Source organism: Bubalus kerabau, chromosome 8 (genome assembly GCF_029407905.1).
Source record: "Bubalus kerabau isolate K-KA32 ecotype Philippines breed swamp buffalo chromosome 8, PCC_UOA_SB_1v2, whole genome shotgun sequence".
Taxonomy (NCBI): domain Eukaryota; kingdom Metazoa; phylum Chordata; class Mammalia; order Artiodactyla; family Bovidae; genus Bubalus; species Bubalus kerabau.
Window position 1 is genome coordinate 106655438 of NC_073631.1, and position 26995 is coordinate 106682432.

The 26995-nt window shown below is 43.6% G+C and overlaps 1 protein-coding gene and 1 long non-coding RNA gene across 6 annotated transcripts in view; one reads left to right on the top strand and one right to left on the bottom strand.

Annotated features, from left to right (window-relative positions):
- Positions 1-26995, top strand: part of TBXAS1 (thromboxane A synthase 1) — a 173959-nt gene that overhangs the window by 18994 nt on the left and 127970 nt on the right. The window contains exon 2 of the mRNA XM_055591076.1: positions 26523-26616. Coding sequence (XP_055447051.1) covers positions 26523-26616 — 94 coding nt within the window. The remainder of the gene's footprint in view (positions 1-26522; positions 26617-26995) is intronic.
- Positions 3610-26995, bottom strand: part of LOC129659572 (uncharacterized) — a 143555-nt gene continuing 120169 nt past the window's right edge. The window contains exons 3-6 of one of the 5 annotated variants that reach the window (XR_008718131.1): positions 10740-10833; positions 9846-10238; positions 8859-9256; positions 3610-3795 (exon numbers count right to left, since the gene is read on the bottom strand). This is a non-coding gene — a long non-coding RNA (uncharacterized LOC129659572). Of the gene's footprint in view, positions 4940-8858; positions 9257-9289; positions 9504-9845; positions 10239-10739; positions 10834-26995 lie in introns of those variants that run through there. The other 4 variants (XR_008718126.1, XR_008718132.1, XR_008718128.1 and 1 more) reach the window with 4 other exon arrangements.

The window sequence follows — 26995 nt, forward strand, 5'->3', positions numbered from 1 at the left end:
CAGTTAGAACAGGACATGGAACAACAGACTGGTTCCAAATAGGAAAAGGAGTACATCAAGGCTGTATATTGTCATCCTGCTTATTTAACTTATATGCAGAGTACATCATGAGAAATGCTGGGCTGGAAGAAGCACAAGCTGGAATCAAGACTGCTGGGAGAAATATCAATAACCTCAGATATGCAGATGACACCACCCTTATGGCAGAAAGTGAAGAACTAAAGAGCCTCTTGATGAAAGTGAAAGAGGGGAGTGAAAAAGTTGGCTTAAAGCTCAACATTCAGAAAACAAAGATCATGGCATCTGGTCCCATCACTTCATGGGAAATAAATTGGGAAACAGTGGAAACAGTGTCAGACTTTATTTTTGGGAGGCTCCAAAATCACTGCAGATGGTGACTGCAGCCATGAAATTAAAAGAGGCTTACTCCTTGGAAGGAAAGTTATGACCAACCTAGATAGCATATTCAAAAGCAGAGACATTACTTTGCCAACAAAGGTCTGTCTAGTCAAGGCTATGGTTTTTCCAGTGGTCATGTATGGATGTGAGAGTTGGACTGTGAAGAAAGCTGAGCGCTGAAGAATTGATGCTTTTGAACTGTGGTGTTGGGGAAGACTCATGAGAGTCCCTTGGACTGCAAGGAGATCCAACCAGTCCATTCTGAAGGAGATCAGCCCTGGGATTTTTTTGGAAGGAATGATGCTAAAGCTGAAACTCCAGTACTTTGGCTACCTCATGCGAAGAGTTGACTCATTGGAAAAAACTCTGATGCTGGGAGGGATTGAGGGCAGGTGGAGAAGGGGACGACAGAGGATGAGATGGCTGGATGGCATCACTGACTTGATGGACGTGAGTTTGAGTGAACTCTGGGAGTTGGTGATGGACAGGGAGGCCTGTCGTGCTGCGATTCATGGGGTCGCAAAGAGTTGGACATGACTGAGTGACTGAACTAAACTGAACTGAACTGCATACTTCAAAGAATTCACTGCCAGAATTAGCCAGGTGGCGCTAGCAGTAAAGAACCCCCTGCCAATGCAGGAGACCTAAGAGACATGGGTTCGATCCCTGGCTTGGGAAGATCCCCTGGAGAAGAAATGGCAACCCACTCCAGTATTCTTGCCTGGAGAATTCCATGTACAGAGGAGCCTGGTAGGCTACAGTGTATAGGGTTGCACAGAGTTGGACACGACTGAATCAACTTAACACACATGCACACACCCCATTATTAACTGCAGGCTTGTACTCAATAATAATCTCATAGGTCCTAGGTTTTTATTTATTTTATTTATTTTTTTAAAACACCATTTGGAATTCTCATATGATCTTGAGGACTGCATTGAAGTGAAAAGTAAACAGAAGTAAAGTTCAACCAAGTGGCCTCATTTTGAATGATTCTGGGCTTATACCATTAGGGAGCTTCTGATCTTGAGCAAGGTAGATGAGGTTTAAAAAATAACTACTGGATTTAGCAGCTAAGAAGTTTTAGGTGATGTTGGAATTGGGGGTGGTGAGAACAGAAGCCAGAATGCAGCAGGCTTAGAAGTGATTGGGAAAGAAGGTTGCCAAGGAGGAGGGGGTGCCCCTTCTCTCAAGAAGAAGATCTGGAACGTCAGCTGCCATTCTGAGCTTCAGTTTCCAGTGGTAAAGCAGAGACAGTCATCCTTTTCCTGTATCCTTGACAGGAGTATGAATACTTCGCTAATAAATTTTACATCAATATATATTATTATTAGCCTATTGATGCAACTGTTTGTCTCTTAGCTGTAGGCTTCCCTGGTGGCTCAGATGGTAAAGAATCTGCCTGCACTGTAGGAGACTAGGGTTCGATCCCTGGGTTGGGAAGATCCCCTGTAGGAGGGAATGGCAACCCACTCCAGTATTCTTGCCTGGAGAATTCCATGGACAGAGGAGCCTGGAGGGCTACAGTCTATAAAGTCACAAAGAGTTGACCTGGCTAACACTTTCACTTTCACTTGTAGGTTTTTAAACTTAAAAAAAAAAAAAAATCTGTTTCTTGAAAAGTGCTCTATGAAGCTTTAAACTCAATTTGCTTTTCAGAAAATTTTCAAATTTTCCCATGACAAAATTTACATTTATCCTCTGATTTGAGCAATAACAGCACAATTCTGTTGGGTTAGCCAAAAAAAGTTCATTTGGACTTTTCTGTAACATTTTACTGAAAAACCCAAATGAACTTTTGACCAATACAATATTTTTCATTTGGCCTTTGTTTCACTTGTTGACGCTTACCTTGTCCTTGGGTTTGAGAACTTGACATGTAAATGATGCATAGCAAATAAATCCTGGTAAGTTCTCACTCGAGTCTCTCTCATAGACCAGACCTCTGGTTTTCTGCACACTCTGGTCCAAGACCCTGCCTTCATTTTGCCTTTATTATGACACTGGAAATGTATTTTTGCAAGTTCAATTCTCTCCCATCTTAAAGCATACAAGTAAGCCAGCCAACCAGCAATCACCTCTTCTTGGACCATGTATTCCACCCCGACCTCCACTCCATCCCACCCTTCTCTTTCCAGAGAAGACCCCACACTCCTCGCTTTCTCACTTCCCATTTACCCTCGGCCCTGCAATGGGGCTTCTGCTCCATTGTCCACTGAAAGGACTCTCTCCAAGGCTACCACTAACTCCTTTGTTCCTAAACAGAATCCACATTTCTGTCCTTGTCTTTCTTTAGTGCTTTGCAGTATTTGACTCTGATATGCTTAGTCCCTTACTCTTGGGTTCACAATAGGAATCTCAGTTGTATAGTTGTGCAGAAAAGCCTGAGCACCTTGAATACAGTCCAGTGGCTTCATTTTACGGATGAGGAAATGAAGGTCAAGAGAAGTTACATGAATTGACCTCTATCAGTCAGCTAGTGCTGCAATAACATTGTGTAACAAACCACCCCAAACCCATCGGCAAACAACAACATTAATTTTTCTCATGGTCTGGATGTTGGCTGGGGGAGCTATGTTCCAGGTTGTGGGTGGGGTTCATATCTGCTCCACATGGGTTTGTAATGGGGCACAGACTGAAGAGGATACTTCAGGAAAGTTCTACTTCTGGTAGATCATAGGAATGCAAGAAACACAGGAGGAGGAAATCCCCTGGTGGTGCAGTGGTTAGGACTCTGTGCTTCCACTGCAGGGGTTCAGGCCTTGGCTGGGGAACTAAGATCCCATAAGCCCATGTGACATGGCAAAAAAAAAAAAAAAAAATGCTAGAGGAAATAAGCAATGTCTCTTCAGGGCTCAGCCTTAAAGTGGCTGAATGTCCCTTCTGCTTATATTCTTTGGTTAAAGCAAATCCCATGTGAAAGCCTAACATGAATGAGGTGAGGAAGAAGACTCCACTGAAGTGGGAGGTATTGATATTTCAGAGAATCAGTATTTTTCCTGATGATGTAGAATTTTGATAAAGAGGTTGGGGGGGGCGGTGATGAGTTGGGAGGAATGATTCAGTCTACCACATGCCCAGAGATCACCCATGTGGAGTCTGAGCTCTGACAAAGGAGAAAGAGGACATGAGTGAGTAGACACAACAAAAGAAGAAACAAAGATAAAAACAAACAAAGAGCGAGCAAAACAAAAACGTAAAGCTAATGGAAGTTTGGATTTTTATTGTAAATAACAACAATGATGTTTTCTGGAAAAAGAACAGACGTGGATGGGGAGTTGGACAAGACTCCAAGGTGGTGAGTCACAGTAGGTCTTGGCTGTGAGGAGGGCTCCAGGAGGGCCGAAGCAGGGTCGTACGCCCAGTGCAGGGGCTCAGCTTAGACCTTGACTGAGCCTAGGGGTGAACCCAAGGATTTCTAGCTGAATAAGCGATGGAGATCAGGAACTGACCAATGATGGAGCTACAGCTCACCCTGAGAAGGGTAAATATTGATTCAGGGATGGGGTGGGGAAGAGAGTAGCTGCTACATAGAGGATCCGACTTGAGTTGGAAAAGGCAGGATTGAAGGGGAACATTTCTGAAGTACTCTGGAAGCCTCAAAGCTGACAGTCTGCTGTGTTCACTATACCCTGGACTATACCAACCAGGGGACATGCTTGTAGATTGTGAGCTCCACTGTTTGGGACAAATGCATTGTTTTATATGTGGCAATACATTTATGTAAGACATTATGCCAAGACATGGCTACAGCTGGAAACATAAACAGCTCCAGAATTACTATAAACATTCTCATGGATGCTGGGGCCCTACTGAGTTATTAAAGAAAAAAAAATATGTTTTAGGATGATCACTTGCCCTTCCAGAAAATTTCCTGTGGTGCTGGCTAGAGGCTGAAAGGAGAAAGGGTGTGTCTCAGCATCACAAGGCCTGTGAGACAAGGTGAACTGAACTTGGGCTCTGAAAGATCAAATGAGCCTGTCACAGGCTCTTTTGCACGTTCTGCTCTAGGAAGTTATTGGTAAGTCTCAACAGGGAGGTGCTCTTGCAATCCAAAATCAGCCATCAATTTCATTTCCTTTTTTTCCTATAAAAAGAGTATGCTGACTCAAACAACTAAAATATAGATTAGTTAGCATACTAATAATAAGACCAAAAAATCCCCAATAGACAAAAATCCCCATTAAAAAAACAAACAAACAAACCAAAGCCCAACATTCAGTGAGCCAGGAAAAAAATGTTTTTGAATTAGCATTTTCTTTCGTGAGAGTCAGTTTCTTTCCATGTCACCTCTTCTGACTCCAGGGTGGACGAGAAGACCCGTCCCCATCCTCCTACCCACATGTTGGCACGGCTGGTGACAGCTCGGATGGTCTTTATACTGGATTGAGTAGCGTTAGTGTTCCCCCGCCCTCTCCAAATTCACAGTCACTTGGCACCTCCGAATAAGGCCTTCATTGGAGACAGTGTCTTTATAGAGGCAATCAAGTTGAATGCTAGTGAGTCCTAATCCAAGACTGATGTCTTGTTACGAGGGGATCTGTACACAGAGACACGCAGAGTGGAGGTGATGTGAATATACAGACACACGAGGAGAATACCATGTGAGGATGGAGGCAGAGACTGGAGTAATATATCTGCACAGCAACCCCAAGGATTGCTAACAACCACCAGAAGCGAGGAAGAGCCGGGGAGGGGCTTCCCTTAGAGCCTCAGGGTGGGCAAGGCCCTGCGGACTTCTTGATTTCAGACTTCCAACCTCCAGAACTGGGAGAGAGTAAATGTTGGTTGTTGTAAGTCCCCAGTTTGTGGTACTGTGTTATGGTAGCCCTAGGAGATGACTGTGGTCTCCTTTCCCTCATTGGCCTTGCTGATCCAGAACAGACCATACCAGTCAAAGACCTGGCTAGAGGCTCAGGCCCTTCAGTCAGACAGACTAGGATTGGGCTGCAGGCTGGCCACTGACCAGTGGGCTCAAAGTCTCAGTTTCCCCATCTATATGATGGACATAGCAAGGATGTTGGCGGAGATTAAAGGCTGCCATGTTTATAAATGTACAATGTCTGGCCCATAGCACATGTTTAGTAAATGTTAGCTGCTATTAGCCATTGGTTTTCACCTCAGTGTGAAGTTTTTCTGATTTTACTATTTTGGTAAAAGCCAAGTGGACATCTATTCCTTTAGGGATGTACCATGGCATCTAGCTCAGGGTTCACAATAAAAGCATCTTTATGGAATGAAGAATGGAACAACTACATCTCATCATAGAAGGAAATGGCTTATAGGCTTCATGAGGTTTAGTAATCAGCTCAAAAAGTCCAAGAAGAAGGATATATTTTTATCAAATTAGGTTATGAAAGTTTGAGGCTTCCATCATGGGCTGTCTCTCTCCCCTGGGTTGCTTATTTGGGAGAAGCCAGCTGCCATGTTGGGCTGCCTGATGAAGGGCCCACAAAATGAAGCCTGCCAACAGCTACATAAGGGGACATTAATGTGATTCTCTAGGCCCAGGCAAACTTTAGATCACTGCAGCCTCAGCTGACAGCTTGACTTACCCTTATGAAAAACCCGCACCCCTAACTGCTCAGGTAACACACTCCCAGGTTCCCGGAAACTGTGTAAGATGATAAATGTCTGTTGTTTTAAGCCACTTAGGTGTTGAGGCTAATTTGTTACACAGCACTAGATAACCAATACAGGTGCTGAGATAAGAATGGCCAGGATGAGCCAGGGCTGAGACCAGGGACTGTAATGGGAGACTAAAACATAGGAGGCAGAGAAGAGGTCAGACCCAGATGGGATGGACATGGAGATGAGCAGGCAGGTTCTGTGGGTCTGTGCCTCTGGTCCAGAGCCCAGGGCACATAAGAGCCAACCACATCACTGAGCAGAAGGCAATGAGATCTTGATGATCTTAGACTAGAGTATCGCCTTCTGACATAATGTTACACAATTCCCAGTTGGACCTTCAGTTGATCACTGTAGTGATGAGGTGATCAAAGATCAATGAGTGAATTTGTCCAGTATTAGGTCAATACAAAGATTTGGGGATTCCAGTAACAAACAACATGCAATGGGATTATAAATATTTTTGAAACACTCACAATATTCTTTTGTTATTTTGATGGCCTTAGCTCTTTAAGTTGTCCGCCAAGCTGGGAGGCAGAATTAAGTTTCCTAGGCCTGTTCCAGGCTGTTGGGCAGGTCATGGTACAATAGAAAGTTAAAGATATTGCCTGGGTTTATAAAGACATACCTCACATCCAATTGGCAAATGTTTTCTGAATGCTTACTAAGTTCATTATAAAAGAGCTTAGAGTCATTCTGTATACCTAGTACAAGTACCCACTGCTCCTTATCCCCCTGTGATTACTCATGAATATGAAAACCCAATGGATCAAAAAGCACTTCCTCTATTCTTTGCACAGGCCAGGTCTCCCCTTTGAATTGACCTTTGTTTCAAGTCTTGGAGCCCTGCTGACTCAGTGGCAATCACTTGAAATTCAAGGGATAACAGGATCCCGTGAATAGCATCTGCTTTTTCACCAGGAAGTCAGAGTCCTTACTCTACAGAAGTGAGCAAAGCTTCCTGCAGCCCCTGTCTTGTCGAAAGGTTGAGCTGTAGGTAATTTGCTGCTCTTCAAATCCAAAATAAGAGACGGAGGCTGCTAGCTAAGGGCACAGGCTCAGAGCCAGACAGCCTGGGTTCATATGTCAGCTCCACTTCTTCCTAGCTGTGCAGCCTTGGGTGAATGACTTAATCTCTCTGAGCCTCGCTTTTCCCATCTGCAAAATGATGATCATAATAACACCCCCCACACAGAGTAGGGAGAGGAATAAATGAGTTGATGTATAAAGTACTTAGAATGGCTCCTGGCCCCTGGGAAATAGTCTCATTATGACGATTAATAGGCGATTATTATGCAGGATATGGAGGCAAAAGTAGCCCCCTCTGCCCTCTCTGGGCTCAAATGTCATTGTCTGTTGGGGTTCACTCAAGGCAGATGTCTCTCTTTCACAACATGCAAAGGGTTCTTCAAGGACTTCATGAAAACAAAAGGATTAACTACAGATGACTAAGCCCACATGATGGAAACAGAACCAGGTACAGTAAATAATGACCTTAGGCAGGATTATATTCCTACAAACAATACACTGAGTTCTTTGGCTCTTGGTCTACAATCCCTCTACTACTACAAGGGAGCCAGAGGCCAAGGACAATGTCTCCATGTGCCCAGGATAATCTGGATGGGCTCCTGGAGGAGGCAGCCCTCAAGCAGAGACTTGAAGAATTCAGGACTTGCCAGGTGGAGAAAGAAGATCGGTATACCAGGCAGAGAAGAGTGTGCTGGGACCAGGGTGAGATAAACAGGTGCCTGGGACACAAAATTTAAGGAGGCACTCACTCTCAGGGCCATGTGAGAGCAGGGTCAGCATCTGCACACCGCTGGGATTGAGCGCCTCCTTTAGTTTTGTATCCTAAATGCCTCTGTTGTGTCACCTTAGTCCTGGCCCTGGACAAGAGCCTGGGTAAGAGCCTGGAAAGAAATGTCTATAACTAGAAATGTCCAAGTCATGAAAGATGGCTTGAGGACAGAGGTCACTTGGAGTGAGCCTGAGAAGTCAGGCTGAGGTGAGATCATAAAAGGTCTTATGCTCCAAATAAAAGAATTTAGAGTTGGTCTAAAAGTGACAGGGAGCCAGTGAAGAATTCTGAACTGATCTACAACATGATCAGATTTTCCTGTTGGCAGGATTCTTCAGGCATTGGCATGAACGGCAGATTGGTGGATGAGGGAAGAAGCAGATTAGGAGGCCAATTCAGGACTCCGCTGAAGAGCCCATGCCCAGGGGAAAGACAACGACGGCCTGAAACAGGGCAGTGCCAGTTAGAAAACTCACTGAGCATTCTCAAGAGGGCTGGTTTGAAGGGAAAATTGACAGTCCATGGTGACTGAGGGCAGATGAGGGTTGACGGCAAGAGTCAAAAATGGCACAGTTTAGGGACTTCCCTGGTAGTCCCGTGGTGAACAATTGCCTGCCAATGCAGAGGAAGTGGGTTCGATCCCTGGTCCAGGAAGATCCCGCATGCCACGGGGCAATGAAGCCAGTGTGTCGCAACTACTGAAGACTACACCCTAGAGCTCACGCTCCTCAACCAGAGAAGCCACGGCGATGAGAAGCCGACAGGCCACAAACTAGAGAGTAGGGCCTGCTCGCTGCAACTAGAGAAAGCCCCCGTGCAGCGGTGAAGACAGAGTGAAGCAACAAAGTATAAATAAATGAATAAAAATGCTTTCCAAATGGCACAGTTTAGAAGCCACAGGGAGCTAGTAGGTAAGACAGAAGTATACCGAAGGCAGTTAGCAGGGCTGCCCCAAGTCCAAGGGAGACCTCCCCACACCCCTCCCTATTGGTTTTCCATAGGATACAGTCTCTGGGGGTCAGACATGTCTTACCTTCTGGATGGTATCCACACTCTCTTAGCATCACCGACCTGAGCTGAGCCACTTCCAGACCCCATTGGCTTTCCAAGCAGTCTTAAGGTTCTCAAAGTCCTTTTAAAGACAACCATGCAGCTGGGCTCACACTGACATTCCGCCACGCCCAGCCTCCCATTCTGGACGTGTTGACCCCCAGGGTGCTGACCTGCCCCATATGACCCAGCCAGGGGCTCTGGGAGGTGGAGGGAGGAGGGGGCTGGGGAGGAGGGGGCTAGGGGGAGTGAGGGTCTGTCCAGAGGCTGGGAGTCTTCAGCCGCCTGTGAAGAGCCTTGTGAGAGACGACGTAGACCAGAAAGGCAGCTGGAGGGCAGCTGGGTTCGGAGGCGCTGTCCGGAAAGGCAGAGGCAGCAATGCTGGGAAAGGAGGGCAGTGTTCAGGGGCCAAGCCCGGGGCAGGGGAAGTACTAGGTCTGCGGGACTGCCCGCAGAGGCAACCCTGGGACTGATTTCCTCTGACCCCGCAACAGATGCACACGCTGATCTTGTGGTCCACTGAAGCCCTCGGATCTTCTTCTATGAACTCGAATGATGCCAGGTATCCTGCCCTCCCTGCGCTTGAGAAGTCTGGAGAATGCTGGTTCTGCACACATTTCTCCATGTTCTCATAAAAATCAAGGGAGTAAAAGAGCAAGTCTGAGCTCTTTGAAACATTAATTAAAGACACCATCGCTTCCTTATTTCACGGAGGGTTGCTACCCCATTTGGGATTATTAGCAAAGCCAGACAGCCTTTGTTGTGCTTGACAGTTATTAATTCAGACTCTAGGTGAGTCTTGGTTTTCTCAACATCTTTTGATGTGCTAAGATTCCCCAGTGAGGCAAAAAATATCATCAATTACTTAAACAAGCCATTACCTTGAGAGCACAATTACCAGTGAGGCCCAATCTACTAATTGGCAGATGAAGGGAGAGAAATGAACCTGGGCTGTGCCCTGGACCCTTACCTGTCCAGCAGGAGTAAGAGTCCTTTCAATTGTGTCATGGCAGTGCTCCCGCTGATCTGGGACTGCCTAGAAATTTTTCCATCTCCACAAAAATTCATCTTGGGCCACTCAAGTCTTGGGAAGCCAGAAGCTTCCCATCCGAGAACTGCATTCTCATGGGCGAAGTTGTAGGCCTCAGCTCAATAGGAACACAGAAGTGTTCACAGAAGTAAACTTCTTGCTTGAAGGGAGCTGGGAAAAAATTCTTTGGCTTGCTCTTTTTCTCGAAAGTCACAAATTCTCCAGCTCCTGGGGCAAGCAGGGTGGCAGGGTTTTCTGCAGAATGCTACATCTGGGTGGACAATCCCTGACACATAAGGAATTTAAGGCCTAAATAAAAGAGGCAGGTTTTCACTGTAAAACATAAACATATAAAATTAAATTTATAAATTCAAGTAGAGTGTAATACACTTAAATATATTTTATTTTAGAAATACTTACTATAAATATACCTTTTAACGCACTAAATCATGACTGTTTTTTTCCCTCTCCTCGCTAGAAGAGAGGTTTAGGGGGAGATCTTTTTCTGTATTTGTATATGTCATTGGTTTTTCCGAATGGGGAGGGGGAGCTCAGTCTAGTTAAATTCAGTCAAATAACCAATACATAAAAAAATCCAGAAGTGTTCCATAAAATATCAGCCACTGCACCGGCCTTGTCACACAATTCTATCGTTCTGTCCTGTTTTTTGGAGAAGGCAATGGCACCCCACTCCAGTACTTTGCCTGGAAAATCCCATGGATGGGGGAGCCTGGTAGGCTGTAGTCCATGGGGTCACTAAGAGTCGGACACGACTGAGCAACTTCACTTTCACGCATTGGAGAAGGAAATGGCAACCCACTCCAGTGTTCTTACCTGGAGAATCCCAGGGATGGGGGAGCCTGGTGGCTGCCGTCTCTGGGGTCACACAGAGTCTGGACATGACTGAAGTGACTTAGCAGCAGCAGTCCTATTTTTAAAATAGAAAGATGGGTCGCATGCGTGTTCATATTGTGAAACTACTTTGGGTACTACCTCGATCGTTCTTCTCCTCTAATTCTCACTGGCGCGAAAGGGCAAGGCGCCTCTCAGAATTCTTCCATGAGAAGTGGTGGAGAACTGGTGGGTGGGGTGGGGTGCAAAGGCAGAGGCGGAGGCTGCACCGAGGCCTCACTCTGAGACCCCTCCCTGCTTAACCACCATCTCCCACTCGGCTCCACTTTCTTCCTTAATTCCCGAAGACGTCAGCTGGGTGGGGCGGGGCACCGGAAGGCACACCTGGGGAAGCACAGCGCATAGTGCCCAGGGCTTCCTCCATAGGAACCCCCAGAGCTGGCTCTTCCCAGGGTGGGGGGCCCCCTGGGACACCCTCCTCTCCAAGCAGCAGCCTCTCCCAGCTCCTTCACCTGCTATGAGTGACACAGTTCTTTCTCGCACCAGCTTTCACACCTCTGTCCTCTGTTTCATAGATTTTTGGAATCTGGTCTGCTTTGGAGGGCCCTGCTTTTGGAAAACTACCCTTGGGGGAAAATAATAATAAGCCTAAGGACCACTTGCCATTTTTTTTCAAGTTCAACAAATATGTCCCATCCAATAGCTGGGCACAAGAAGTGCTCTTAAGTGATCAAAACACAGTTCAACTGGCACACCCTCTGACACGTGACGCTTCTTTGCTACAAGGGTCATCACGTAAATACTGTGTTGGCTGCTTGTCATTAGCCACTGAATGCGTGTTGGGTCCACAAGGCTATAAGTACCACCTCCCTGTAGCTTCCCCTGGTGCTTTGCACATCCCTGGCTTGTAGGAGACACTGTGTGTCTGCCTGATGATTCTTGTAATGTGTCACGTGTAACATGTTGGTTACCATCAGCCGACAGTGATGAAGGACGTCATTCCAGGACTCCTCCCCTTTGTGAAGGTAAACTGCTATCACAATTTGGAGTAAATTCAGTGTCAAAAGCAGACCAAGTCTCTTTAGTTCTTAGAAATGAAATACATAAGATCCATTAGATCGAATTCTCCACATCTCAGTCCTTTGAGAGAGGACTGAGATTCCTTCATTGGTTTCCAGCTGTGGTGTTAGATTGTCAGCTGAGCCAAGGCAACCTAGACAGAGCACATTTGAAAATGTGGCCCATTTGGACCAGCCTTGAGAGCCCCATCTTCCCAGCATCATCCTTGTGGACCATCCGTGGCCAGCGAGATCACTTTAGGGAGTTCCTGGGCTTTAAAATGTCCCATGGTAAAGTTTTTATTTTTACTCTTAGTTTTTCTTTATGGAAGCGGTAATGGTTTTCATTTATGGTCCTGACATAAAGTTACCTTTTATTTACGTCTATATCAAAGAAAGTGGGAAGCAAGCGCTAGCCTAGGTAATTTGCAGATATGGCAAAAATTGTCAACATGTTGTTGATTTAGGTTAACCTCTTAATGCCAACTGAGATTCATTGACTCAACTCTCCTGCCCTGGCAAGGTGAGAGAAAGCTGGAAAAGTTGGCTAATTCTATGCACTACAGTAACCAACAACTGGATGGCATGATTGTTTGTAAACTGTAGTCTTTTCTTTAAAATACTTATCTGTTTGGGTGGTAGGGCCCCCAAGCCTGGCTTAGTGGTGCCTGAGACAGAGGCTGAGTGTGTGGTAGCTCTGGGCGCCCCTCCCCGCCCTTCCCCGGCAGCTGGCTCATCAGTTTTCTCTAAACAGGAAGCCTTGAGAACCTCAACCTCCACCCCAGACACTTCTTATTATCAAGCACACTCCAAAAGACAGTCATCTGTACACAATAGAAACTGGTGTGGGAGCTGAATAATGTCCTCCAAAGATGTCCACATCCTAATGTTCAGAACCCGTGAATGCCACTTTACACAGCAAAAGGGACTCTGAGGATGTGCTTAAGGGCCCTGAGATCAGGAGAGTATCCTGATTATCTGGGTGGACCCTCAGTGTGATCAGAAGGGTCCTTATAAGAGGGAGGCAGGGGGAGTCAGGCAGAGGGGTTGATGTGGTGTCTGAGAGCAGAGACTGGAATGGTGTGGTTGCAAGCTCAGGATGCAAAAAAATGGATGCTCTCCAGGAGCCCACAGAAAGAACCAGCCCTGCTGACATCTCAGCTTCAGACTGGCAAGCCTGATTTTGGACTTTGGGCCCCAGATCCGCAAGGTAAATTGTGTTATCTTAAACCAGTACGCTTGTGGTGACTTGTTTTAGCAAAACCATGGGAAACTAAAGCAGCCACGGGAAACTAAAGCAACCACGGGAAACTAAAGCAGCCACGGGAAACTAAAGCAACCACGGGAAACTAAAGCAACCACGGGAAACTAAAGCAGCCACAGGAAACTAAAGCAACCACGGGAAACTAAAGCAACCACGGGAAACTAAAGCAGTTGAGAGAGATTAAACAATTCCTTAATTTCTGATAGGATTCATCACGTTGGTCCTTTATGTAAGGTATCACTATACATTTAAAATAATTCTAATTACAAGAGGTTCAGTTAACACATTTTAAAATCCATTTAAGTTTTTGAATCGGCATCCACGTGGTTGAAATCTCAAACATAGTATCATGAAGTATTACCAAAATAGAGTGAGACATCTTCTTCCTGTTATGGCCCCTAGACACTGTTTTCTACTGAAAGGAAACACGGTTTCTCAGGAAGATGGCTGATTCAGGTCTAGGGCAAGAAATGTTCAAGATGTACCTGGAACAACTTGTCATTTCAGAAAGTGGGGAGGCTGTTCTCCCCAAAAGTACTCAGGAACAAACTTATACGTGCTCCCCCTAGCCAAAGATGGGACAATCTGATGAATAGAAAAATCATGGCAATGGATCAAAACACATCAAAATACTCTAAAACACAGTCATCTGTACATAATAGAAGTTGGTGTGGGAGCTGAATCATGGCAGTGGATCAAAACACATCAAGTAAATTTAAATTCATGAGTTCATGATGATACAAAAATAGCATGTGTACCCAATGTAAGATGCTACAGAATCAACTCACTACTTTGAATGCTAACAGTAAAAGCAAAGAATCAAGACCGATCCTACTTTTCTCATGTGACCTGTCCCTAGCAGAGGAGGGAAAATTCAGAATTATTCCAGCTGGTAAATGGAGAAGGAATAACATGACTTTGCAGCCCCTGGTGCATGAATGGATTCAGGTGATAATCCTCACAGCTGCTCAGGTCATAATAAAAGAGACAAGTAGATTATGAACCTCCTCTGGTGTAGTCTTGAAGAAAAAGCCTCTGGATCAGTGGTTCCTAAATGTGGCTGAACACTGGGAACACCTGAGGCTCTTATAAAAACTCCAAAGCCCAAGTCACACCCCAGGCAATTAAGTTACTACCTGGGGGTATGGGTAAAGGTGGGGATGGGGTGAATGGGACACAGGCACCAGAAGTTTTTCAAGCTTCTCCAGGTGCAGACAGATTCGGAAATCAAGGGTTTAGATCCAGCTACGGGGGCTTCCCGGAGAAGGCAATGGCACCCACTCCAGTACTCTTGCCTGGAAAATCCCATGGGCGGAGGAGCCTGGTAGGCTGCAGTCCATGGGGTCACTAAGAGTCGGACAGGACTGAGCGACTTCACTTTCCCTTTTCACTTTCATGCATTGGAGAAGGAAATGGCAACCCACTCCAGTGTTCTTGCCTGGAGAATCCCAGGGACGGGGGAGCCTGGTGGGCTGCCGTCTATGGGGTCGCACAGAGTTGGACACGACTGAAGCGACTTAACAGCAGCAGCACAGGGGCTTCCCTGGTGGCTCAGATGGTAAAGAGTCCACCTGCAATGCAGGAGACCCAGGTTCAATCCCGGGGTTGGGAACATCCTCTGGAGAAGGGAATGGCAACTCACACCAGTATTCTTGCCTGGAGAATTTCATGGACAGAGGAACCTGGCAGGCTGTAGTCCACGGGGTTGCAAAGAGTCAGGCACGACTGGGCGACTAACACTTTTACTTTTCACTAGGACTGAAGAACGGGTTAAACTACACCATGGGAGGCAACCGGCAGAATTTAGACTGTGGGAAACCCTATGAGATACCACCTGGCTTTGTTGTGTAAAAAATGCAAGGCGGAAAATGGCTGTGGGGGGTTGGGATTGGAAGGAGGATTTAAAGACTTAAAGATACTTACAAGACATCTGACCCAGTTCTAGTATCTAGTCAGTATGTTTCAATTTCCTCAATTGTCTCACAATTTTTCTTTGTAGTATGTTTACTGAGTGAGAATCTAAAGTCAGATGACCCAATTCAAACTATAGACCTTAGATTCTCACTTAATAAACATACTATAAAGAAAAATTGTAGGACGACTGGGGGAATTGAAACACTGACTATCTATTTGAAGATACTAAGGAACTATTGTTATTTTTAATTCTAATAGTAATACTGTGGTTATTTTTGGAAAGAGTCATATTTTAGCAAAGGGGTACAGAAATATTTACAGTCGGAATGATGTGATGTCATAGATTTGCTTCAAAAAAAGTCTGGGCATGAGGTGAGTAGGAGTGTAGAGCTGAGACAAGATTGGCTACCAGTTGATAATTGTTAGAATGGTAGGTACATGGGAATTCATTTTACTCTTTCGTCTATTTTTGCACTTTCCACACTAAAACATCAAACGAAACATCTCCTTCCTGCCCACTGTCATCCCCACTGTTCCTTCCATCTGTGCAACTGGTAACCTCTTCAATTAACTCCTTATTTAGACTTATAGAGATATTTTTAATAAACATAAAAGCTAATATAAATAATGTTAGGTTTTTTCCTCCTCATTTTTTTTACATAAATGGAAGCACACTGAACTCAGTTTTCCGCATCTCACTACTTTCATGTACTAGCGTATTTTGATGACTTTCCATCTCTGTTGCATAGCATATTATTGAACGGATGCATCATAATTTATTTAAACAGATGGGCAGTTAGGTTGTTTCCAATTTTTTGCTGTTATAAACATGTTAAAAATAAATACCTCTGTACATATTTGTGTAAAAGTATATGTGTAGAGCAAATTCCCAGGAGCAGATTTGATGGCTCAGTGGATAAATGCATATGCAAGATGCTAGCAAATAACCCTGGCTTATACCAGGGTAGAAAGAGAATAGATGGAGAGAAGTGGGCAGATATGGAGATGGAGCTAATTTGAAGATGGAGCTAAAATTATTTGCTGATAGATTGTTTGAAAAATAAAAGAGAAAAATTAAGCATGTCTAAAATCAGTCAGCTTCAGATAAGTTCTGCCTGGGTAGCAACTGACTCCCTTCATGCCCACAGCAAATCTCAGTGATTTACATACTCAAATATTTATTTCTTGGTCATGCTAAACATCTGTCATGGACCACTTCCTTCTTTACTCCTCATCATCTCCATTGCAGGACCCAGGCTTCAGGAACAGCTCTCATCTGGGAGACTACAGGCCTCAGGGCAGAGAGAAAAGGACAAAAGGCTCATCAAGTGTGGCTCTCAAAGCTTCCACTTGGATGTAGCACACATGGTGTCTTTTCATGATCGGTTGACCAAAGAAAGCCACATGATCAAGCCTTATGGAAATAAGGTGGAGATGTATAGTCCTCCAATTGGGAAAGATTGTCATGTTTTAAATAATTACACACCCCACTAGTGAGAAAGATCCCACCTGCCAATGCAGGAGACCTAAGAGATGAGGTTTTGATCCCTGGGTTGGCAAAATCCCCTAGAGGAAGGCATGGCAACCCACTCCAGTATTCTTACCTGGAGAATCCCATAGACAGAGGAGCCTGGCGGGCTACAGTCCATGGGGTTGCAAAGACTCAGACACGACTGAAGCGACTTAGCATGTCAGCACGCACCACGTCTCAAAGGTTTCTGGCTTGAGCAATTGGTGGGTTGTGGTTGTAACAGTGATATAGAGATGAAAGAGGAGATAGAGTTCTAGGGAGAAAATTGAGTTCAGATTTAGATATAAGTTTAAAACGCCTAATAAAACCATGATCACCCAGGCATTTTGGATACTAGATGGGTAGACAGCATTGCATTTCCAGGTTCCCCTAATGTTGGGGCTAGAACTTCCAAAATGCTCCGGTGGGTGACCCCACTGTCTTGAGACCCAGGGGCAGCTGTACTGGTCAGTATCCAATCCACCAGGCTGGCTCGGAGAAGGCAAGTTTAGGCAGGACCGGCCAGGGCACAGTCAGCTCTCTATATTACCACTTTAAGAGCCCCAAACAGTTTCCTGGTTTTGAACTCAATGCTTCTGCACACACCTGTGTGACTGGAAATCAGTAGAATTTTGAGGGACAGAAATTTTCAGTATGTTCAAGAACCTTTAAAGCCATGATAGCTTTGACCAATCATGTAATGACTTGAAGTCTAACAATTTTAAAAGTCATATGGTAAAATGCTTCATATGCCAAAGATATTTATGGTAGAATTCTGTATTGAATTGAAATATATTGAATTGAAAACAATTTACATGTCAACAACAAGGGAGTGGTGATGGTTTAGTTGCTAAGTCATGTCTGACTCGTGTGAACCCATGGACTGTACCCCGTGAGTCTCCTGTGTCCATGGGATTTCCCAGGCAAGAATACTAGAGTGGGTTGCCATTTCTTTCTCCACAAGATCTTTCCGACCCAGGAATCAAACCTGGGTCTCCTGCATTGCAGGTGGATTCCTTACTGATTGAGCTGCAAGGGGAGCCTAACAAGGGAATAAGCAAGCAAATTATGAAATTTAAAACATGCCTAATAAACATCAAAAGAGTGCAGCCAAGGTGATGTCTGGATAGAGATGAGTTCAGTGGAGAGAATGGGGCTAGAGATAGCAGCGTAGAAGTTATTGACATATAGATGGTGTTGAAAGTGATGGGACTAATTGAAGGAAAGGAGCCAGAAAAGACTCTGAGGACCAGCCCCTGAGGTAGGAGGTGTGATGTCATGGAAACCAAGAGAAGAGAATGTTTCAGGAAGAAGGAAGTGTTTATCTGTATCAAAATGCTGCTGAGAGCAAGTGGAAAAAATAAAAACAAAACTAGCTAGAAATTACTTGAATGACAAGATCAAAACCTTGGACAAGTGACAAGTGACCCTGACAAGGCCACTTCCACTTAAGTGGTGGGTGCAGAAACCTAGTCGGGAAGATGGAAAAGAGAATAGGGTATAGACGAGGAAGAGAACATGGCTAGATGATGCTTTTAAGAGGTTTTACTGGGAAAAAAAAAAGGAAAATAAGGAAAGGGCTGGAATCACAGGAGTCTGCTTTACTTTTCTTTAAAACAGAAGACACTAGAATATGTCTGTATACTGATAGCAGTGATCCAGAAGAAAAGGAGAAATAGGTGCAACTGAAAAAAGAAACAGTTGAGAATTCTGAGTAAAAGCAGAAGTGAAGCACTGGCTTTAGAAAGGCAAAGACGCGCTCTCTCTCATTATGGTCATCAGTTAATTAGTATCTGTTATAATTATACCTTTGGTTTCTAAGAAACCTGCCCTTGTTCTCATGCAGTGGTTTGTCAACAACACCCTACCTTAGAGGACGGGAAGAAACAGGTCAGTAGGGTTCACACAGCACCTGTTTGAAATGTGGCAGACCTGGGTTCATCTCTGCCTCAATCTCTTAGCAGCACTGCCAACTTGGGGGTGCTAATTAATTTCCTTAAGCATAAATTTCTTAATCAGTGATATAAGAAGAATATTTATGCCTACATTTATATAATTGTTGGAAGGCTCATAGAGGAGAATATATAGAGAGTTCTTGGCATAATCTCTGGTACATAGGGAAGGTTAAAAATTATAATAATGGTGAGTGTGTGTGTTAGTCGCTCAGTCATGTCCAACTCTTGACAACCCCATGAACTGTAGCCTGCCAGGCTCCTCTGTCCATGGAATTCTCCAGGCAAGAATACTAGAGTGGGTTGCCATTCCCTTCTGCAGGGGATCCCAACCCAGGGATTGAACCCAGATCTCCTGCATTGGAGGTGAATTCTTTACCATCTGAGCCACTAGGGCAGCCTCTGTTTGTTGATATAAATGTATTTTTCTTGTGCTGTGACAAAATTGTTGTCAGACTAATAACTCTAATGAGCAAACTTCGGGAGACAGTGAAAGACAGGAGAGCCTGGCGTGCTGCAGTCCATGGGGTCAGAGTCGGACACAACTTAGCGACCGAACAGCAACAACGTTTTTGTGGTTCTTCTATTATTGGAGAAAGAACTGCACATCAGTCAGATATTTGTGTATTTGTTCAGTAGTCCTCTATTTTTTTTTCCCAGAAGAGTGAAGATTGTAAACAGTCTCCTTTCCTGAGTCTTTGGGAACAAACTATAATGACTGTTACTTAATTTCATGGATAGGGTTGAACAGAATTGAAAAACAATGGGAAATTCAACTCCAGAGTATCTGTCCCACTGAGTTTTGCCTGTGTACATCTTACAGCTTATTTTATATTCAGAAGTCTCCTATTGGGATGCAGCTATCAGACAATGAAAGTGGTATGTTTCAAAATGCATGGGGAGCAGCCAAACAAGTAAGGAGAGGGAGATTTATATTCTTAAATGCATTTATTAGAAATAAGATAATATTGAAAATAAGTGAGCCAAGTTGTTAAGAAGCTAAAAGAAAAAAAAATAAAGAACTAAGAATAAACCCAAAGAAAATAGTAGGAAGATCATAATAAAAAATGAGCATAAAATTATGAAACAGACATAAAAACAGCAAAAAGAGAAATGTAGAAATGAGTGACAAAAGCAAAAAGTTGGGGCTTGGAAAAGATAGACAAACCTATAGCAATACTCCTCAAGGAAAACTTTTCCAAGCAAACTAGGAATGGAAGGAATGTCCTTTATAAGGGGTGCCTGTTAAAAATCTATGGCAAAATCTTACACTTAATTTTAAAACATTAGATACATTCCTATAGAGTCAGGAACAAGAAAAAGATGTTCTCTCTCACTGCATCTTTTAAACATTGTACTAAGGTCTTAGCCAGTGTGATAAGAAAATGAAAAGTGAGATAAAGGGATTAGGGAAAAAAGAGAACAAACTGATATTGTTTGTATAAAATATAACTGTCTGTGTAAGAAATTAAAGAGAATCCACATGTAAACCAGAAGAACTGATAAGAAATTTTAGAAGGATCTTGATTACAAGACTGACGTAAAGCACAAATGATGCTCCTACACATGAGCAATAAAAATAACCCAATATATGTAAATAGCAAAACACTCTCTGTGCACAAAAGTACAAAATGTTACAAAGGACAGAGAATGAGTTGATGTAGAGATATATACATAGATGAGAAGACTCAGGGTTGTGATAACATTGGTACTAATTTATAAATTTAATGCAATTCCAATAAAAATTCCAAGAGGATTTTTCATCAAACTAGACTAATCAATTCTAAAATTAATGGGAGAAAGTAAGATATTACAAGGTGTTACAGACTTATAATAGTTAAAATAATGAGGCACTGGGACAAGTCAGACAAACAGTCAGAATAGATCAGAGCTCCGATATTCCTAGGGTGTAGGGTGGAGCCAGGGCTTCCCAGGTGGCATTAGTAGCAAAGAAACTGCCAGCTAAGGGAGGACACGTAAGAGTCGTGGGTTTGATCCCTGAGTCAGGAAGATCCCCTGGTGGAGAGCTTGGCAACCCCCTCCAGTATTCTTGCCTGGAGAATCCCATGGATAGAAGAGCCTGGTGAGCTACAATCCATAGGGCTGGTCGCAAAGAGTCGGACATGGATGGAGGCAGCCTTATAAACCAGTGGAGAGAGGGGTGGGTCTCTTTGCCAACCCTTAATAGAAGGGCACTCAGCTGTGGGGCAGGATTATTTTTCCCAGGGTCCCACTGACATGTTTTCTGATGAGCCACCTCTTACTATAGAACCTGCCTTAACACATCACCCTCTGATGATTGCTTTGACTTCTCAAGTACCTGAAAAGGATGTACTCTGAGTAGATACATCAGCATCTTGTTCCTGGAAAAGGACACCTGCTCTTATAAGTTAATGAACATTCTGCTTTGCAGTTTATAATCTTACGAGCTTCTCTAACTGCTACTGACTGACACATGAGTGAACGCACACTGGATGGTTTCCAGTCCTGAGGGCAAGGTCTTAAGGGAACGGGTCTCAAGAGAGGGCACCAAATGTGAAGATGAGGATGTGAAAAAAGAAATGAGGCACTAAAAGAGGAACTGAGACGATCTTATAGAGAAATTCTATTTCCAATGAACTCCGGTCCTGAGACATGACTGAAGAAGCAATTTGTATACTAACAGTTCCTTTAAGTGTCGTTGTAGGGGAAGAATGGGGGAAGGAAAAAGAAAACAATTCAAAGTCAGCTAACAAGGCTGCAGCTAGTTATTTGCTAAACAAAAGCTGTTCAGAATTCATCTGCGTGTCCTCCTCTCCCTGCCCAAATATGTGCTTGGCATCAGCTTGCAGTCACCTATTGACGACTGCTCGTTTCCCAACTAATTCTTTAACCAATCAGTGTAGCACAATTCTGCCTAGATAAACTGTATCTGCCCCCTAGATAAACTGTAATGGGAATAAGGGGGAAAGATAGGGGAATTTCAAAGTTGGAAAATATTTTTGAAATTGGAGGAAAAGCAATGGCAAAAAACGTTTTCTCTCCAAAAAAGTACAGACATCGAGATGTTGATACATGGATGTGTCTACAAAACTCGGAAGAATTAAATGAGAGTGTTTGGTGAAATGGATGTACACTGACACTGAGACTAACTGGGACAAACTTTCTGGAAAACAATTTGGTATTGCACGCCAGTGTTTAAAACCAGTGACTCAGGGATTTCAGAGCCAGAAAAGCTTCATGTGTAAAATATTGGAAGAGTTTGATGTATAGAGTTGTAGTGGCCTAACTTAAATTAGCTGAAAACATCCTAAATATTTAACAATAAAGATAGTTTAGTAAACTTTGATATGTCCATAAGAGGAATATACAACCATAAAAATAATATTCATAAGGGACTTATAATATGGAGATATCTTCCTTATGTTGAATGGAAAGAGTAGAAAAGTAAAGAAATAGAAAAAAATTACAGAGACAAGGATCTCAAATACATAAAAATATACTCAGAAAAAATTTACAATTTTAATAAAATGGGAATAGGCTTTCTCCCTGATATTTCTAGCTCCTTTGCCCAAATTTCTGTCAAGCATTTCAAGATTTATTTTCTGGAAAGCTGGCAAATCTCATCTTCTGCTCCTGTGTCTTAAAATCTTTTGAAGAGCCAAAAATATAAGTCCTTATCTAATAAAGTTTCCCATGTGGCCACACAGCCTTTTATGGAAACGCTGGCTAAGCCTTTAATGGCTGTGTGTGTCACAAGGATACTGTAACCATGACAAAGGCCTTTTCTTCTCCAGAGGTGGGACAGGTGGGTTACCTGGCACCCTTGGGCTTCGTCTCTTCCTGGCACACCATGATTTTTATCCCAGGAAAATTGCTATTTGCCAAAGGAATCTTCCACTATTTCAAAAAATATCAGTAGCCTCCGAAATTTCCAAAAGCAGCTCACTAAGTAGAAATTCTTTGATAGGGATCGTGAAGACATAAAGAATGGACTGAGGGTCTGTGGCTCCCAAAAGCACAGAAGGGAAAAGCCAAGTCCTCTATGGCTGCGGCTTAAGATACACAGTGAGGGAAACTTGTAGAGCAGACCACGGTTTGACTCTTTTCTGCTTTGGCTCTAATCTCAGCTTTCCTGGTAGTTCAGATGGTAAAGAATCTGCTTGCACTGCAGGAGACCCAGTTTCGATCCCTGGGTCAGGAAGATCCCCTAGAGAAGGGAATGATAACCCACTCCAGTGTTCTTTCCTGGAGAATCCCATGGACAGAGGAGCCTGGTGGGCTACAATCCATGGGGTTGCAAAGAATCAGACAGGACTGAACGACCCTCACTTCAATTCAGCCAGCTCAGTCATCTCTATAATACATCAGTTTAATAGTTTAATTTATCAAAATATCCCTCAGTTTATTATGAGTGGCTTTTTTTGGCTAAGCAATTGGTTGACCACTCTTGTTGAATACATCAGGAAAGGCCTTTGTCTTGCAGAAGACAAAATACTGGGGAATTTCTTATGTTGAAAACAATCCCAAGCGGTTCCATGTGTTTTTTTGTTTTTGTTTGTTTTTTGAGAATGGACAGTAGAAGGAGCATCACTGATCCTGCAGGGTTTGAATCCTTGGGAATAAATGACACTTTGGTTGTAAGCATAAAACCAAAGAATGCTATTTGAAGCTACTTCATATACTTTCCATTGTCATTTTCCAAGTTAAGTATCCTTGATGTAAACAATGATAGACGTTCAAGATCATAATTGTGGAATACACTTGCATTAATTCCCGTCAGAGAAGCTGTTCTAAATATCGCAACACGGCAGCCACATGATGGCTGAATGTTATCTGATTTACTAGCATCCTGGGCCACCAGAATTGTTTTTTTTTTTTTTTTTTTTGGCTTCACCATGTGGCATGCAGGATCTCAGTTCCTAGACTAAGGATTGAACACATGCCTCATGCAGTGGAGATACGAAATCTTAACCACTGGACCACCAGGAAGTCCCTGCCAGTTCTTTACTAATAGCTCAGGACTTAATGGTATAATCTGAGACAAAAAAGAAATTTCTTTCAAAATGATAATTTTTAAGGTAACAGGAAATTTTTCAGAAAATCTTTTTTCATTGACTCTAAACTCATTTATGGGTATTCCTGGTGTACCAGTTTCCTATTAAAACTGGTGTACCAATTTCCATATTAAAATTAACTAATTACATTTGCCATATTAAAATAACACAAACTGGGCTTAAAACACCAGAGTTTGTCTCACAATTCTGGAAGCCAGAAGTCTGAAATCAAGGCTTTTTGCAGAGTTATGTTCCCTCTGTAGGTGAGAATTCATCCTTCTTTTTCCTAGCTTCCAGTCATCTGCTGACAACCTTTGGTATTTCCTGGCTTGCAGCCACGTAACTCCAATCTCTGCCTTTGTTATCACATGGCAGTCTCCCTGTGTCTCCATGTCTTCACGGAGCATCCTCCTGTAAGGACACCAGCCATAATGGCTTAGAGATCCACTCTACTTCAGTATGACCATCATCAATCCTAAGTTGCTTCAATCACATCCAACTCTGCAGCCCCATGGACTGTAGCCCTCAGGCCCCTCTGTCCGTGGGATTCTCCAGGCAAGAATGCTGGAGTGCCTTGCCATTTCCTTCTCCAGGGGATCTTCCCAAGCCAGGGATTGAATCTGCATCTCTTTCATTGTCTGCACTGGTAGGTGGGTTCTTTACCACTAGCACCCCTGAGAAGTCCCTCATCTTTAACTAATTACATTTGCAACCACCCTATCTCCAAATAAGATAGTATTTTGGGAACAGGAATTCTACTGATTTTTGGAGGGGTGACACAATTCAACCCATGATTCCTAGAGTCCATGGATTCTGGGTTAAGAACCTATTGAGACTGACATAGGGGAGTCTGGGAGTGGAGAATATGAAACATGGATGCAGAGAAGGAACTGCAAGCAAGACAAATGGAGCGCACTTTGTAATTCTGCTCAGAAGTCTGGAGGCAGTGATCTCTCACTGTTGATTTTAGTGCAAGGTCTCTAGTTACTGATGGCAACATTTGGCCCATTCCTAGCTGAAGACGCTTCAGTTCTATACTTGACTCTGGGCTGCAGAGTGAAGTTTATGGTTATGTCCAGAACATTCTCTGCTGATGCCATATGTTTGGAAATGTCTGAATTTTGTGCAGAGACACACAAGCGGTATTTTTGTAAGTGGAGTTACATAATTAGGGCATGGGCTTGCATGATAATTAGCATGTGTAATTAGGCACAGACTTCTTGTCCTTTAATTAGACAATCAAGACATCTAATTACAAAATTAAGATGTAATTACGTGGCCTAAGATCGACATATTTCTTTCTACCCATTAGAGATTACATTTTAGAAAATAATTCATAAAAATTGATGAAAAAATGAACCAGAAACCAGATCTGAGGCCGCTGAGGCAAGTGTTGAGTAGATGGGTAAGTCACCTTTGGTCTTTCGTCTTAAGTGTGAAGGGGGTTATTTAAAACATCACAGTCTACTTGAAATACTTTTACACACTCTGCTGTCAACCTTTGGCATACACACTAATGAAGAGGAATGTGGGCATGACGAGTCCATGTAATTCACACGAGGCTCTTGAGTGTGGTTTGTAATTACCCTTGAACGTGGACTTAAGTGTGATGTCCTGGGGACCCATTCAAACCCAATAGTGCAGCCACTCAGAGGAAACCTTGGTCTGGAGAACTGGGAGGAGAACCCACCTTCCCTTTTCACCCTGGCTTGATTCTCCCTGTGGCCACTTTAAAGGTAGCAACATTGCTCAAAGTAACGCAAATCAACAGTTAACCTGTTGTCCTTTCCCTGAATATTTGAGTATTCATTGCAATGTGCTTAACTGCTCCTTATTGGACTGCAGGCAAGAAAGGGAAGGTCAGAGTCTACAGCAAACATTCCATCTTTCTAATGATAAGTGAGGCTTGGAGCTGCAGGATTTTTCAAGTTCCAATGTTCCTATGAAGTCTGACTGAAGGCATATTCTTTATATTTTCCCTTGCTCCGATATTGAGATTTGGCTGATCTTTGTACGATGCTAAACACCCAGTTTGATTCATTAATTTTTCTGAAATAACTGAACTTTTGACATAATTGGCTGGCTGATTAGGGATTACAGCCATATGCCCAGGTTTTTCTAAGCTAGTTCTGACTTTCACTGTGTTATCCCTCTGTTCCCATAAATTGTCGAAATATCCTAGTAATTCCAATGTTTTGACAGCAACACTGCACTTCTCAAACTGTTGCTTTCTCCTGGAAGGTGGCACATACATCTGTGGGGCCATGTTTCCTGATTTGGGGCTAGAAAAATATGCTTCCCATATGGTCTCAGGCCATGAAAACAAAGACATAGAGGGTTTGCAAGTGGTTGGTGATGAGGTCTTGTTCCACAGAGTGTCCCCTCCTTCCTTGTTTTTTTTATTTTTTCTCTATTAGGTCATGGAATGTGATGAGGGATAAATTATGTGCAGGGGTCAATTTGACCAAGAAAATCCACAGATTTGTGCAGGGAACTGATTTTTGCCATTGTTACTTTTTTCGCCTCACCTTGCAAGAGAATTGTTGATGGTAGATTTAAAGGTTGAGGAGCTGACATGGGCAGAGGTGCAGCTTTTTGGAGGTGGGGTGGGGCCATGCTGTGCGGCTTGTGGAATCTTAGTTCCCTGACCAGGGATTGAACCCAGACCCTTGGCAGTAAAAGTGCAATCGTAATCACTAAACTGCCAGAGAATTCCCAAAGTGAAGTTTTAAATACTATTTATTGACAGAAATTGTAGGTGGGGAAGGGGTGTTTGGGCTACATCATCTCTAAGGGGACTTTCAGCTAAGACATCTGAGGATGTCTTAATCTCTAGCCTGTTAATCAGGGGGAATTTACTGAGCTCATGCCACTCGCACACCTCAAGGCCTCCACCTCATCAGTCCTAAGATGCTGTCACCTGGAAACTTCTCCTACCCTCACATCTGGAGAGCTCAACAATTCTGATATCAGATAGGGCCAAAAGTGTGAACCTGTATCTCAGTTTTTAAAACGTGCTTTTTTCCCTCAGGTACTCCACATCAGCGTTTTCAAGACTAGAGAAGTTGGGCATCAGACATCCCAAGCCTTCTCCTTTTATTGGAAACTTAGCATTTTTCTGCCAGGTAAGGGTTGCCTTCCACTGTCTTCTGATATAAGATGCTCTGAGCCCAGAGCAGCTTTACCCACAAAGCATTGCTTCCATTCAGGTCGCCCACACTCAGGGAGGTCCATGTGTGAATTGCATCAGTTCTTGTGTGATGAGAACGATCCATCACTGATCACTCATCAACACATATAGAGTCCTGGTATCCTGGCATTCATGCAAAAACCCATTTAATGAGTATCTAAATGTGCCGGGCCCTGGAATGTGGAACAAGTAAAAGTTGCCCATGCCCTAGCGCTAGTGTGGGTGGTAGACATGGTAGCTGCAGTTTGTCCTTCAGAGGAGGGGGAGATCCATCAGGGCTAGAGTCATCCTGGAGGACTTCCTGGAGGAGGGGG